Below are 15358 nucleotides of genomic sequence, written 5' to 3' on the forward strand. Positions count from 1 at the left end.
TTTGCAATGTGCAGAAGACCTGTTGGTGGCGAGGTTTTTTGTAGAGAAAAGCATTCAGTTAACCTCCATAATACAGCCCAGCCAAAAAAGACTGAACAGCTTGCAAGCCAATTGCGAAAACCAGACTTCAGAACAAGGCCTGACCTGATGGCTACCCATTAGCAAAGCCAAAATTCCCCCAGTCCTGAACCACAACACAATTACCTTGGGTAAAATCCACCCGTCTTCGCAGATAGTCCAGGTACGCCTGCCAGATCTCCACATAGTCAGTGGCTTGGATGAAGCCAGCGTTTAAAGCCTTTTCGAAGTTTTCTAAGAGAGATTTGGGGGGAGGGGAGGGGTGGAATCACAGATGTGACTTCAGCCATGGTCCAAACCCATTCAGCAGCACGAGAGTATTCAGGGCTCGGTCCCAGAAAACCGCTTCAGGGCCCTTCCCCAAAACAGGAGGTATATGACGCCATTATGCTCTGAAGATCATGCTCCCTCAAGAGGAACACACCTGGCTGACATGAAACCCTGGGACTAAGCACCAAACCGACAAAGGTACACAGACCCCATCTGCACAACTCCACAGTTCAGACCCAGAAGCATCGGCATGAAGGGTTCTCGCGAAGGGGGAAATCACAGGACGCCTCCTTCATTTCAACAAAGCCTCTTTACCAGAAACGAGCTGATGCTCCGCTTCATGCCTCTCCATAGCCAGCAGGTACTGCTTCCACAGCTTGACGGTCCAGGGGCAATTCCTGACAGCCCGCTCATGTGCAGAAAGCACCAGGTCTTTCACCTTCAGCTGTCTGTCCTGGGAAATAAAAACATCACCGTTCAGTGATTCACGCCAGGGCTCTGAGGGCACATTGCTTCCACCTGATCATTCAGTTCCCTGACAAATCTCCATTTTTAAGAAAAGCACGGAGAAGTTCCATCAAAAGCGTATGGATAATATGGAACGGTAGCTCAGTGGCTGTTTGGCACGTAGAAGGTCCCAGGTTCAATCCCCGTCATCTGCAGTTGAAAGGACCGGGCAGGAGGGGATGGAAAAGACCCCGAGACCCTGGAGAGCCGCTGCCAGTCTGAGTTGGCAATCCTGGCTTTGATGGACCAACGGCCTGATTCAGTATGAGGCAGCTTCGTGCGAGGTCGCAAGAGCTGCTGAAATAAAACTCCAGAAACCGAGTAGAGTAAGACTTTGGGGGTTAAGAAGAATCTCTTCAGCAGCCTGCTGATTCCCACACACAATTATCAATACAAAAACTACACCTCGACTGAATGTAAATATGCAACATCTCCTCCGCTATGTCCCTGGAAGAGCATTAGGCTCTACTGGTCGAAATCTACTGATGACCCCCGGTCCTCAAGACGTCTGGCTGTCCTCAAGGAGAGCCAGGACTTTTCCAGACCTGACCCCAACCTGCTAGAACTCTCTGCCGGAAGACACCAGGGCCCCGCGGGATCTTTGACAATTCCGCAGGGCCTATAAAGCGGAGATGTTCCGCCAGGCCTTTGCCTGATGACAGCGACAATTGCCAGGCTGGCACCCCCCTCCCCCACGGGGGGGACTGTTCCCAATGCCTAGAAAGCAGGACTGCGGCATGTTATAAAGAATGTTCATTGGGCTGCAACTTGTTTTATTCAACTGGCTTTATTGATTTTATGTGTGTTTTCTTGTCGTACATTGCCTAGAGGACAGCATTGGCTGGGATGAGGCGATTCATAAATTTAATAAATCATTAGCATCATAATGATGATGAGCCAGTTTGGTGTAGTGGTTAAGTGTGCAGACTCTTATCTGGGAGAACCGGGTTTGATTCCCCGCTCCTCCGCTTGCACCTGCTGGAATGGCCTTGGGTCAGCCATAGATATCGCTGGGGTTGTCCTTGAAAGAGCAGCTGCTGTGAGAGCTCTCTCAGCTCCACCCACCTCACAGGGAGGAACAGTGGCTCAGTGGTAGAGCATCTGCTTGGTAAGCAGGTCCCAGGTACAATCCCCAGCATCTCCAACTAAAAAGGATCCAGGCAAATAGGCCTGAAAAAAACCTCAGCTTGAGGCCCTGGGGAGCCGCTGCCAGTCTGAGTAGACAATGCTGACTTTGATGGACCCAGGGGGGTCTGATTCACTATAAGGCAGCTTCATATGTTCAAAGGGTGTCTGCTGGGGGGGGGGGAGATATAGGAGATTGTAAGCCGCTCTGAGTCTCTGATTCAGAGAGAAAGGCAGGGTATAAATCTGCAGTCTTCTTCTCCACTCCTCCACTTGCAACTGCTGGAATGGCCTTGGATCAGCCATAGCTCTCGCAGGAGTTGTCCTTGAAAGGGCAGCTGCTGTGAGAGCCCTCTCAGCCCCACCCACCTCGCAGGGTGTCTGTTGTGGGTGGGGGAGAAGATATAGGAGATTGTAAGCCACTTGGGAGTCTCTGATTCAGGGAGAAGGGTGGGGTATAAATCTGCCGTCTTCTTCTTCAATGCAGGTCTCAGGATCACCAGGATGTAGAATGTTAACCCTTTTAGCACACAGAGCTGTGGTTAAAAGAGTTAGCAGCAAAACTGGAGAAAAGATGGGCGTCCCCCAGGAAGCCACCTGCTCTTGGCTCCTTACCAGATACTGATTGTACTGAGCCCAGAGGTCTGGCACGAGGCAGTTTTCAGCCAGGGCTCGCTCGTAAATCAGCTGGATGCGAGCTGGATCCCCACCCTTCATCTCAAAGTCAATGTAGGCTTGATATTCTGCCAGCTTCGGTGTCTCGGCAACCAGCTGTAAAGCAAGCAAGAGAAGAGAAAGGAGACCGTATCAGCACACCAGGGAACAGCGGAGAAAATGGCACAATCTGTTCCAGGCGAAGTTTTGGACTGTGTGATCCAAGCACAGGAAGGTTTCAGGTGCACTAGGCCCAAATGAGAGGAAGGTTTTGGGAAAAAACAACACAGCTATGAATTCTAGGCAGGTGGTTAATAGGGACCAGTGTTCCTGTCAAGCATGTTATTTCTAGTTACTGTGCTGTAGGTGTTCGGTAGACAGGCCAGAAGTAAAGCAGAGCCTCACCTTTGCCTTTTCCCCTTTCTCATTCTAACCCCCCCCCTTTTCTCCCTTCCAATGGATTATATAAATCCATCTAGCCCAGAATGCTGAGAATAACCTTGCATTAATGGTGTAGAATGCCTCTCCCCCAGATTCACACAGCCAGGTCTTATCAGCTCTCAGAGAATGTGTGAGAAAGGGAGATGTTTTTGCTACCTAACATTCCTTAGTCAAAAAAGAGATAATAGCGAGTAGCCTTTGAACCCTGCAATGCAATTTGCATCTTTATGTTATTCTTTGAAGTTATCTGTAACCACGCCTTTTGACGTTTGCCTGTAAGGTACTATTCAATACAATGTATGCCATTACTTCCAAGAAGCCTGTACTTGGAGCAAGTTACGGAGTTTTACAATAAGCAACTTTGATTAAAAACAAAAGATTGATTATTCGCGAAATATCAATGCCTGACAGTTCCCTCTAAGCTGAGTTACTGTGAGACAACTCACAGGGGAAGGACAGTGGCTCAGTTTGGAGACCCAGTTTGGTGTAGTGGTTACAGTGTGCAGACTCCTTATCTGGGAGAGCAGGGTTGATTCTCCACTCCTCCACTTGCACCTGCTAGCATGGCCTTGGGTCAGCATAGCTCTGGTAGGAGTTGTCCTTGAAAGGGCAGCTGCTGTGAGAGCCCTCTCCAGCCCCACCCACCTCACAGGGAGTCTGTTGTGGGGAGGAAGGGAAAGGAGATTGTGAGCCGCTCTGAGACTCTTCGGAGTGGAGGGTGGGATATAAATCCAATATCTTCCTCTACCTCACAGGGTGTCTGTTGTGGGGGAGGAAGGGAAAGGAGATTGTGAGCCGCTCTGAGACTCTTGGGAGTGGAGGGCAGGATATAAATCCAATATCTTCATCTACCTCACAGGGTGTCTGTTGTGGGGGAGGAAGGGAAAGGAGATTTGTGAGCCGCTCTGAGACTCTTCGGAGTGGAGGGCGGGATTTAAATCCATATCTTCCTCTACCTCACAGGGTGTCTGTTGTGGGGGAGAAGGGAAAGGAGATTGTGAGCCGCTCTGAGACTCTTCGGAGTGGGAGGGCGGGATTTAAATCCATTATCTTCATCTACCTCACAGGGTGTCTGTTGTGGGGGAGGAAGGGAAAGGAGATTGTGAGCCGCTCTGAGACTCTTCGGAGTGGAGGGAGGGATATAAATCCAATATCTTCATCTACCTCACAGGGTGTCTGTTGTGGGGGAGGAAGGGAAAGGAGATTGTGAGCCGCTCTGAGACTCTTCGGAGTGGAGGGCGTGCTATAAATCCAATATCTTTCTTCATCAGCATTGGACGACAGAGGCAGACGGCACTTTATAAATTATGTGTTTGTGTAACCAAAACTTCTAAATGTGGCACCAAACAATTCTTATAGTGCTTTTTCGGGGCATCCCTGATTCAAAGAAGCGTACAATATTTCCACTAACCTTATAAAGCAAAGCTTTGTTATTATGCATTCGTAGTGTGTTACCTACTTTCCCCAATATTATTTCCCTTGCTGTCTATTGGAAAAACAAAACCCACTTCCCGTAGCCGAGGATGAGGGCCCAGCTTACCAGAGCATCTTCGTAGGGTTTACATTTCTGCAACTGCTGCAGGGCCCTCTTGTAATTTTGACCACCCCTTCTGGGATCGGGCTCCTGGGACCATTCTTCGTATTCGGCGTAAGTAGCCTCCATGTCTGGGCAGAAAGGTGATAAAACATCTAAGTTGTTTAATGGCAAGGACGCAAGTTCAGTCTTGAGGGAGTCAAGAGAGCCATGAGCAGCCCAAGCAGAGAGCCCGGCGACTGCTACAAACCCTTGGTTGGAGCTTTCTGATGAAGATGAGAAAGTTCAGTTCTGACCTTGCTGTTTGTGGACTAGTGGATTCCGGGGCTCCCACCCACCCCCATCAACTCTCTGAAGGCGCACCGACATCGCAGGCAGAACTCTGCCACGAAACCTGGTGAGCTTGGCATTCAGGAGACTGAAACCAGAAGCTTCCCGACTCTCAAAAAAACCAAGAACGGAACGGGGGTACCCAATATGGGAGCCATGACACTCGCAGACACCTTCCCTGGCACTTGCCAAGTGCTTTCAGAAAGTGGGTGAGGCCTCAGGGTTCCTGCCCAGCAAGACTCCTGACTGGACACTGGAGATTTCACTGGCTAGACACATTAAAACAACATCGCTTCGGTGGCTGCTGCCACAGAGCTGGTTCTATTCTCTCTTGCCTCTTTCCCAGGATATTTATTTTTTAAAAATCAGTCCTCTCATCCCCTCTACTTGGGCTGCTTCTGGGCGGGTGGGGCTCCACCTCCACGGCAGCCGTTGGGCGGTTGTGCTCACCACCCTATCCCAAAGGTGCCCACAAACTCAGAACAGATGGGGGCTGCTGGAACAGAAAGTGAAAGAGGGGAGAGACAAAGCCCAGCACAAAACATTTCCCGTATCATTAACGTGGCTCACAGGATCTACGACAGGGGTGGCCAAACTGAGGCTCTTTCACACATATTGTGTGGCTCTTGAAGCCCCCACCACCCCATTGGCTGGCTTGGAGAAGACATCTGTCTCTTTTAATCACTTCTCCAAGCCAAGCCAACTGGTGCTGTGGACAATGCATTTAAGGTTAAAGTTGCTTTCTTTCCCCCTCCCCCTATCTGCTTTCCTTCCAGCTCTCCAAATATCTGACATTCATATCTTGTGGCTCTCCAACGTCTGGCATTTACTCTAAGTTGCTCTTACATAAAGCAAGTTTGGCCACCCCCGAGCTACAAGGATTTCGTCCAGGAGTATGCAAAAGAGCGTTGCAGCAATTCCTGCGCTTATCCTCAGCGACAAGAGTTAACATTTTCCCTTACGCCGCATAAGCCTTCCAACAAGAAAACTGCCACCAGGGACTGTGCCAGAGACCTCTGCAAGAGATACAGTCCTAGTTGCACAGTGGGCATGGTCTTCCAATGGCCCTGTTCAAAGGAACCCACAAGACCCCCAACACACACACCCAAAGCTGCCTTCTGCTGAATCAGGCGCTTGGTTCACGGAGGTCAGCACTGTCTACTCAAACTGCAGTAGCTCTCTAGGGTCTTAGGCAAAGGTCTTTCCCTTCGCCTGCCACCTGACCCCTTCCGCTGAAGATGTCAGGAACTGAACTTGAGACCTGCATGCAAAGTGAGGGCTCTTCCACTGAGCCACTGCTCCCCCCCCCCACACACACATACCACAGGTCCCAGCAGCAGCTCTCCCTCTGGTGGAAGGGCCTTTGCCTGCATAATGGCTTTGCCATGTCCCACACTCCTTCCGACAGAGGCAGCCGCAGAGCGCAGCCATTCGAGCCCAGGGGTTCTTACCCAGCAGTGGAATCCCCAGTTGGCGCCTGAAGAGCGCGTGGATCTTCTCAAGCTGTGCGCTGATGGTCTGCTGCTGCTCAGGAGATGGAACGCTGCCGGCTGCCGGCTGCCAAGACAGAGGAAAGGCCAAGGGCATCAGGCAGGCAGGCGGCTGAAAACCACCCACTGATGAAAAGAGGGCAAGAGGCAGAGCGAGGGCAGCACAGCCCACCTCTCCTCATCCAAAGGAGATAAAATCCAGGATGCCAGCAATGCGATTTCCTGTTGGGCCCAAAGCTGATGAATGGGAAAACTACCCCATGACCTTGTGAGTAAACAGCGGGCAACAGAGAGAAAAAAGGAAAGCAAGAGAAGAAATCTACTGAGGTGAATGGAGTCTTTGCCCTCTCTGACACAGACCTTCCCCTCTCTCTAGAAGTGCTCACCTCCTCAAAAGAAGAGCCAGAGACAGTTCATGCCCTCATATTGGAGGAGGAGGAGGAGAAGACGACTGAAGATTTATACCCCGCCCTTCTCTCTGAATCAGGGGGGAGCGGCTTCTCCCCCCCACAACAGACACCCTGTGAGGTGGTTGGGGCTGGGAGGGCTCTCCCAGCAGCTGCCCTTTCAAGGACAACTCCTGTGATACCTATGGCTAACCCAAGGTCATTCCAGCAGCTGCCACCGATAGAGCACTGGGCGTACTTGAGCCAGATCTCGGGACCTATGGGAAGCCACAGAGACATCACTTACTCATTTCTGCCAAGGGGCAGGAGGAGAGTTTGGCCTCACCATGAATCTATCCAATCTTCAACCCTCAACTCCTGCCAGAGCTCTGGCTGACCCAAGGCCATTCCAGCAGGTGCAAGTGGAGGAGTGGGGAATCAAACCCAGTTCTCCCAGATAAGAGTCTGTGCACCGAACCACGACACCAAACTGGCTGTCTTCAGGTCAAGCCAAGAGATATTCAGAGGTGGTTTGCCATTGCCTGGCTCTACGTAGAAGAAGAAGACTGCAGATTTATACCCTGAATCAGAGACTCAGAGCAGCTTACAATCTCCTCTACCTTCTCCCCCCACACCCTGTGAGGTGGGTGGGGCTGAGAGGGCTCTCACAGCAGCTGCCCTTTCAAGGACAACCTCTGCCAGAGCTCTGGCTGACCCAAGGCCATTCCAGCAGGTGCAAGTGGAGGAGTAGGGAATCAAACCCGGTTCTCCCAGATAAGAGAGCTCTGGCTGACCCAAGGCCATTCCAGCAGCTGCAGGCGGAGGAGTGGGGAATCAAACCCAGTTCTCCCAGATAAGAGTCTGCACACTTAACCACTACACCCAACTGGCTCTTAGTCCCACCCTACTGTCTAGAGGCCCAACGACTTGCTAGGAGGTTGCAGAGTCGCATCTTAACTACGACATTCTTTTCACCGAAGAAGTGTAGCCCTACCTGAGAAAAACACCCCACATGCCCAAGTCCACAGCGGGCAGGAGGCAGAGGCTTTACCTGCACCGTTTCCAGGATGGCATTTTCAAACTCTCGGAAGGCCTCCCAAATAGCAGCTCCCTTTGTCACGTGAAGCCCAACAGCCGTCAGCGCCCGTTCAAATATGGAGCGAACTTTCTCAATGCCTCCCTCCTGGCCGATGCCACCGATGGAGCACTGGGCATACTCCAGCCAGATCTCAGGACCTAAGGGAAGCCACAGAGACATCACTTCATAGCATCACAGAGTTGGAAGGGGCCTCCAGGGTCATCTAGTCCAACCCCCTGCACAATGCAGGAAACTCACAAACACCTCCCCCTAAATTCACAGAATCCTCATTGCTGTCAGATGGTCATCCAGCCTCTGTTGAAAAACCTCCAAGGAAGGAGAGCCCACCACCTCCTGAGGAAGAAGCCTGTTCCACTGAGGAACCACTCTAATGGTCAGGAAGTTCTTCCTAATGTTGAGCCAGAAACTCTTGGAAGAAAAACTTTCTCCAGTAGAACACGGCACCTGAGCCCAAAAGATTCTACAAACCCTAATGATGTTACCAGCCGTGAAAACCTGAAATCTTTGAGAAACTCTTCTGATTTAATTTCAACTCATTGGTTCTGGTCCTACCTTCTGGGGCCACAGAAAACAATTTGACCCCATTACTCAGTTCTGCCAAGGGGCAGGAGGAGAGCTTGGCCTCACCGTGAATCTATTTAACCCTCTAATAAGTGTGCCTTAACGGATTTCTCTGCTCAAGCACTCATTCACACCTACAACAGGGGCTAGAACTAATCTAGACTCACATTCTTCCGATTTTATTCCATCTTCCCTGAAGCCCCTGCCTTAACAAAGAACAAGGCTAGCAAAAGCACAGAAACAAAAATCTTAAGATAAGAATACTTGGAAGCCTCAGTACAACAGCTTGAATCTGAATTCCACAATTTGAAAGGGCAACACTGTTAGCTCATGCAGTTTTAAATTTCCAGAGCAAAGCCCGTTTTTAACTCTCAACTACGAAATCTTAATCCATAACGACTGTTTCCCCCCAAAAACTTACAAATGTAGTCTTTCACAGCCCTCTCAAAGAGATCGTAGACTTTCTCCCGCTCCGAGTTATCTGATGCCATTCGAATTTCATCCTTCAGCCAATCTAGCCAGATCTCTGCAAGACATTGGTAAAATCCACAGCACTTTACTATTCACACATATTAAAAGGCATTTAAAATATTTAAAGACATTTGAGAGAGAGGAAGAACTTCCCAGAAGATGCTGAAAGTGGCTGCACTAATGCTTTTGCAGGGTTTTGCCATCAGGACAGCCCCGGTGCTTGAGCATCGTACCAGGGAACACGAAGCAATTTGGAACCTGCAATTCCTAATGCAAAAGTGCTGGTAAACTTAAGACAGATATCCTGACTGTGCAACAGGAGAGCGGCACATATTATTTTAAAGAAATAAATGGGTGAAACATCAGCATTCAAAAGAAGCATAACAAGGTAGTGTGGGGGCATGACACCGAAACGCTTAGCCTCAGGAGCAATGCTAAGACGCTACTCACGTCTGAATTTCCAACAGTGGCAGGTCTGAGGAATGTAACAACATGAAAAGGGCGCGACTCGCCCCAAGGCAGCTCTCAGCTCAAAGAATCTCTCTCACAAGCAACAGGACTCGAGTGCGCAGGCAACAAAATTAGGTGCGGGGAGGAATATATCGCCCCAGGTGAATGAGGCATTCGATGATATTTACGCTGACACGGGCACAAGCCAGTCTGCAGACGAGAGGGGCAAGTTGACCAACCTTCCGTTGAGTTCTCCAGCCCCTTAATACAACCCAGCCATGTGCTCGGTGGGACGTAACTCTCAAAGCAGAATTTGGTGGCGGAAAGTGACATCAGGGAGGGACTGTGGCTCAGGGGTAGAGCATCTGCTCGGTAAGCAGAAGGTCCCAGGTTCAGTCCCTGGCATCTCCAACTAAAAAGGGTCCAGGTGAGTAGGTGTGAAAAACCTCAGCTTGAGATCCTGGAGAGCCATGAATGGGGCTGTGGCTCAGTGGTAGAGCATCTGCTTGGTAAGCAGAAGGTCCCAGGTTCAGTCCCCGGCATCTCCAACTAAAAAGGGTCCAGGCGAGTAGGTGTGAAAAACCTCAGCTTGAGAAACTGGAGAGCCATGAATGGGGCTGTGGCTCAGTGGTAGAGCATCTGCTTGGGAAGCAGAAGGTCCCAGGTTCAACCCCTGGCATCTCCAGAAAAGGGTCCAGGCAAATAGGTGTGAAAAACCTCAGCTTGAGACCCTGGAGAGCCGCTGCCAGTCTGAGAAGACAAGACTGACTTTGATGGACCCAGAGGGGTCTGATTCAGTAGAAGGCAGCTTCATATATGTTCATATCAAGTCACAACTGAACCATGACGACCCTGCAGGGTTTCCAAGGCAAGAGATGTTCAGGGGTGGTTTGCCGTTGCCTGTCTCTGTGTAGCTGCTCCAGGGTACTTTGGTAGTCTCCCAACCAGGGCTTTTTTTTATAGCAGGAACTCCTTTGCATATTAGGCCACATACCCCTGGTGTAGCTAGTCCTCCTGGAGCTTACCATAGGCCCTGTAAGCTCTTGGAGGATTGGCTACAACAGGGGGAGCGTGGTCTAATATTCGAAGGAGTTCCTGCTACAAAAAAAAACCCTGCTCCCAAACGAGTATGAATCAGGAGCAATCATGCTTTGCTTCCAAGATCAGATGAGAGTGAGCTAGCCTGCGTCATCCAGGTCAGGGCAAGCTCGTATTTAGGTATAGAGCATTTCTAAAAGTTCTTGCAATGACCACTCTCTGTGTAGGTTTGTTACCAGATGGTCATCAAATTTAATACATACCCTTTTACCCCCCCCTCCCCCCAAAAAAAGTGTTTGTTCCTGCAGCTCTGAAGAGTCTCCATCTGGGGACACTCAGAGGGCACCACTCCCACCTCTCCTGACAACACAGGCTGAGAAGCTGCTGAGGACCCTTCCCACCAAAAGATTACACCAGAAACCCTTAACTGCCACACGCAGCATTTCACATGTATGTTTCAGAAGCATAAAGAGTGAGAAGAATAGCATCTTTTTGTAGTTTATGCAAAAGGATAACGGGCACAGTACACACACAGTATCCTATTCAGGTTCCAAATGCACTCATTTTATAATAAGTGTGGACAAACTACAGCTCGGGAGCCACATGTGGCACTCTCACACATATTGTGTGGCTCTTCAAGCCCCCCCCCCCACCACATCAGCTGTCTTGGAAAAGGCATTTGTCTCATCAATCACTTCACCAAGCCAAGCCAGCCAGCGACTTGGAGAATGCATTTAAAGTTAAAGCAGCTTTCTTTCCACCTCTCCCTCCTCCATTTGCCTGCCTGCCTGCCTCCCTGTCTTTTGGCTCTCAAACATCTGACGTTTATTCTATGCAGCCAGGACCAGCTCTCCCACTAGGCAAACTAGGTGGTTGCTTAGGGCGCCGGGAGGTTGAGGGTGGAAAATTCGGCTCCCTACCCCCTCCCGGTGCCCCAGGCAAGCACCTAGTTTGCCTGCCTCCTCGCCCGCTATCGCCACCCCTCCCTTCGCCTTTGCGCCTTGCCTCCCCCCTCCCTGCCTTGCCTCCTCCTCCTCCCTCCCTTCCCCACGTGTCAATTGCAATGCTGGAACCGACTCTAACACTGCAGTCCGGCAATCTAACGCTCCTCCCCCCCGCCGGCAATGACTCGCTCGGTGGGTAAAACCAAGCCACGGGGCCTCGCTTGCACTGTCCGGCAGACCGGCATCCTGAAAGGGTGGCCTCACTGTCGCTGACTCCTCCCTTACCCACTTCCTGGATGGGAGAGGAGTCAGCAACAGCGAGGACACCCTTTCAGGATGCCGGTCTGCCAGACAGAGTGCAAGCAAGGCCCCGTGGTGTGGTTTTACCCACCGAGCGAGTCATCGCTGGGGGGGGGCCTTCAGATCGCCAGAACGTGGCGTTAGAGCCGATTTCAGCATCGCAATTGACACATGGGGAAGGGAGGGGTGCTTTGGGGGGGGGCGCCAGGCAGCAAGTCTGCCTGGGGCGCCCCGGGCCGGTCCTGTATGTAGCAAGTTTGGCCACTCTTGTTCTATAACAAACTCTAACAGCGTTAAGAGTAATCATTAAGGGAAAAAATCAAGCCACAAGTTTTGAGACTCACCTTCAGTGAGAGGAAAGAGTTCACTCATCTTCTGACGAGCTCTTTGAAGTTTCACCAGCTCTCCTTCCTGGCGCAACAATTTTATCAGGTCCAGGTGACAGTTATAGTCAAATGCGTTGATGGACAGCTTAAAGAAAGGCAATAAAACAAGGCTTTATTTATAAGCGCTAAATGGACACACAACTAGCATTTGTTCGCATAATCAAGACTCACTACTGCATGGTAACGTTCTTGAGATAATCAGAGTCACTTGCAAGAATTCTAAGGCATTCAACACATTCTCCCAATTCACAGCCAATTTGTGGACCACAAGTTTCTTCAATGCACACCAGCTCTGGTCACTAGTGGTGACTTGCTGTGCTTATGGTTACCAACTTCAAGTTGGGAAATGAACATATGAAGCTGCCTTCTACTGAATCAGACCCTCAGTCCGTCAAAGTCAGCATTGTCTACTCAGACTGGCAGCGCCTCTCCAGGATCTCAAGCTGAGGTTTTTCACACCTACTTGCCTGGACCCTTTTTAGTTGGAGATGCTGGGGATTGAACCTGGGATCTTCTGCTTACCAAGCAGATGCTCTACCACTGAGTCACCGTCCCTCCCCAAAATTTTGGAGATGGGGTGGTTGGACCCTAGGGAAAGCAGTGCTGGGGAGAGAAAGGACCTCAGCAGAGTACGACATTGTATCATCTGACCTTCAAAGGAGCCATTTTTCTCTAGAGTTACTCATCACCATAGTCTGGAGATCAGTTGTCATTCAAGGAAATCTCCAGGCCCCAACTGGAGGCTTGCAACTCCAGTTGTGTTGTTTCATATAGGTGGCTCCAAAGGATGACGATGAATAACTTGAAGGTGAAGCCGTGTCATGCTATTTTCTTGGGATGTACATCAAACCATCAAAAAAGATGCAAAGCCAAGCCTCAATAAAACAGTGGTGGCCAAGGGCTTCAGCTGCAGTCCTTCCTGGGCAGAAAAGACCTTGCAACTATGGTGACATCTAGATTAGACTGCTGCAATGCACTCTACATGGGGCTACCCTTGAAGACTGGAACCAACAGTTGGTAGAGAGCCCTGCATTCCAGAGGATTTACTAAAGCAAGTTGTATAAGAACCGTATCTTGTTCCACCTACACTAGCTTCCAGCTGGCTTCTGTTCAAAGTCCGCCTTGCCCTCCAAAGCTGCCGTTTGCTACAGAAGAACTAGTCTCTGTGTACTGGAGACCAGGTGTAATTCGGGAGAACTCTCTGCCCTACCTGGAGTTTGGCAACCGTCGGCAAACACAATTCTTTCCTTATAAGAAGAAAAAGGCCGGCCCCTCCATGACTGCAGACTCACCAGCCCCCTGAGGAGCACCGGCTGCTCCACACCCTCTAAGAAGCAAAAGGCGAACAGACTCATGCAGAGAGAAGGCATGGAGGGTCCCTCCCATGAGAGGATGGGGTTGCCAAGTACAGGGTGGAGCCAGGAGACTTTGGGGGGTGGAGCTGTCCCATTTCCTAGGCCCTTTGGGACTTTCCAAGCAAGGACAGCTTTTTGCAATACCACAAACGTATTTCACATCATTTGAAGCGCCTTTTACGCTGCTCTGTAAGCAAGCTTGCTTGCTTCCCTTTGGCCTAAACAGTTCTAATCCCAATCTTTTACCTGTCAATAGCCTTTTTTATTTTCATCCTTATTTAACACCTGCCACAGAGCCAGGAGACATTGGGGTGGGGGTGGGGCCAGGAGACAAGCACCATTGAACTCCCAAGGGAGTTCTGGCTATCATATTTAAAGGGACCGCACACCTTTGAAATGCCTTCTCTCCATTAGAAACAATGAAGGATAGGGGCACCTTCTTTGGGGGCTCACAGAATGGGACCGCCTGGTCCAATCCGTTTGAAACCTGGAGGGTGTTTTGAGGAGAGGCACCAGATGCTATGCTGAAAATTTGGTGCCTCTACCTCAAACACAGCCCCCCCCCCAGAGCCCCAAATATCCGCAGATCAATTCTCCAGTATACCCTATGGGAACCGGTCTCCATAGGGAATAATGGAGAGGCCAGCAGACGTTTCTTTCCTCCCCCTCCCGGCTTTCTGATGACCCTGAAGCGGGGGGAGGGCCTCCAACCCTGGGATCCCCCGCCCCCACCTGGGGATTGGCAACCCTACGAGGGGGGCCCGGGGCGGCCCTCACCTGCTCCTCCAGGCGCTGGATCTCGGCCTCGTTCTCCTTCTCCTCATCCTCGCCCGAGGACTCCTCCGAGGTCTCCACATCCTCCCCGCCGCCGCCCTCGTCTTCCGAGTCTCCCGCCTCGCGCAGCTCCTCCTCGGCCGCCGCAGCTCCGCCACCCGCCGCCATTTTGCCACCACAACCGTCGCCTCAGGCCCCCCGCTCGCCTTTCCGCCCCGCCCCTACCGCTCCTGAAGCTGCCCCACGCACTGCCCGTTTGGAAACACCGCCCTGGAACGGCCGCGCCGCCGAACCCTCAGGTGAAACTCGAGTTTTTCATCCTCGAGGCCGAAACTGGGTTGAGAGAGCTCGCGAAGCGGGGTGGGCCGAGGGAGGACGACTCTAATTGTTCGTTTTTCAAACAGGCAGATGTTGAGGTGGCCATCGGACGGTTGCGCGGTGTAGGGGCTTCAAAGAAGGTCAAGGGAGAGCACGCTCTCGCTTGGACTTTCGGGAAGGACGGACTGAGCTGCCATGCGGAGTGTGGCGGGGCGGCCGCGTCCTTCGCAATGGCCAATCAGAGGCCGGCTAAGCTTGAGCCAATGAGCGCAGGGAATGGTGCCAATAGGAGCGGGCTGGCCCTGCTTTGGCACGGGATAGACTTGCCCTAGGAAAACAAGGCAGTAGCCACGGTTGCCAACTCTGGCTGAGTAATTCCTGGAGACTTACTGGTGAAGGGCGAGGTTTGAGAAGGGAAGGAGCTCTGGGGCATCACCCACCCCAAAACTGCCCTTTCCTCCAGGAAGATACATTCAGCTGAGTAGCTCTGTTGGTGTAAAAAGCAGCAAAGCAAAGTTGAAGTGCAGTCGCACCTTGAAGACCAACAAATACCCCGGGAGAACAAGGGCACTTTTTATTCAGCCACCTGTCTAAATATCCTCCAGACTTCGGGTTGCCAGGTCTTCGTTGGAAAATACCTGAAGACTTTGGGAGTGGATCCACGAGAGGCCAGGGTTTGGGGAGGGGCCTCAGCATGGTGCAATGCCATAGAGCAGGGGTGGCCAACGGTAGCTCTCCTGATGTTTTTTGCCTACAACTCCCATCAGCCCCAGCCAGCATGGCCATGCTGGCTGGGGCTGATGGGAGTTGTAGGCAAAAAACATCTGGAGAGCTACCGTTGGCCACC

The 15358-nt window shown here is 51.3% G+C and overlaps 1 protein-coding gene across 2 annotated transcripts in view; it reads right to left on the reverse strand.

Annotated features, from left to right (window-relative positions):
• Positions 1-14361, reverse strand: part of SART3 (spliceosome associated factor 3, U4/U6 recycling protein) — a 32941-nt gene extending 18580 nt beyond the window's left edge. For both annotated transcript variants that reach the window (XM_060249462.1, XM_060249461.1), the window contains exons 1-9: positions 14197-14361; positions 12023-12149; positions 8897-9001; positions 7867-8051; positions 6391-6496; positions 4616-4740; positions 2596-2751; positions 664-802; positions 205-312 (exon numbers count right to left, since the gene is read on the reverse strand). In XM_060249462.1, coding sequence (XP_060105445.1) covers positions 205-312; positions 664-802; positions 2596-2751; positions 4616-4740; positions 6391-6496; positions 7867-8051; positions 8897-9001; positions 12023-12149; positions 14197-14361 — 1216 coding nt within the window. The remainder of the gene's footprint in view (positions 1-204; positions 313-663; positions 803-2595; positions 2752-4615; positions 4741-6390; positions 6497-7866; positions 8052-8896; positions 9002-12022; positions 12150-14196) is intronic.
• Positions 14362-15358: the final 997 nt, after the last annotated feature.

Source organism: Heteronotia binoei, chromosome 11 (genome assembly GCF_032191835.1).
Source record: "Heteronotia binoei isolate CCM8104 ecotype False Entrance Well chromosome 11, APGP_CSIRO_Hbin_v1, whole genome shotgun sequence".
NCBI lineage: Eukaryota > Metazoa > Chordata > Lepidosauria > Squamata > Gekkonidae > Heteronotia > Heteronotia binoei.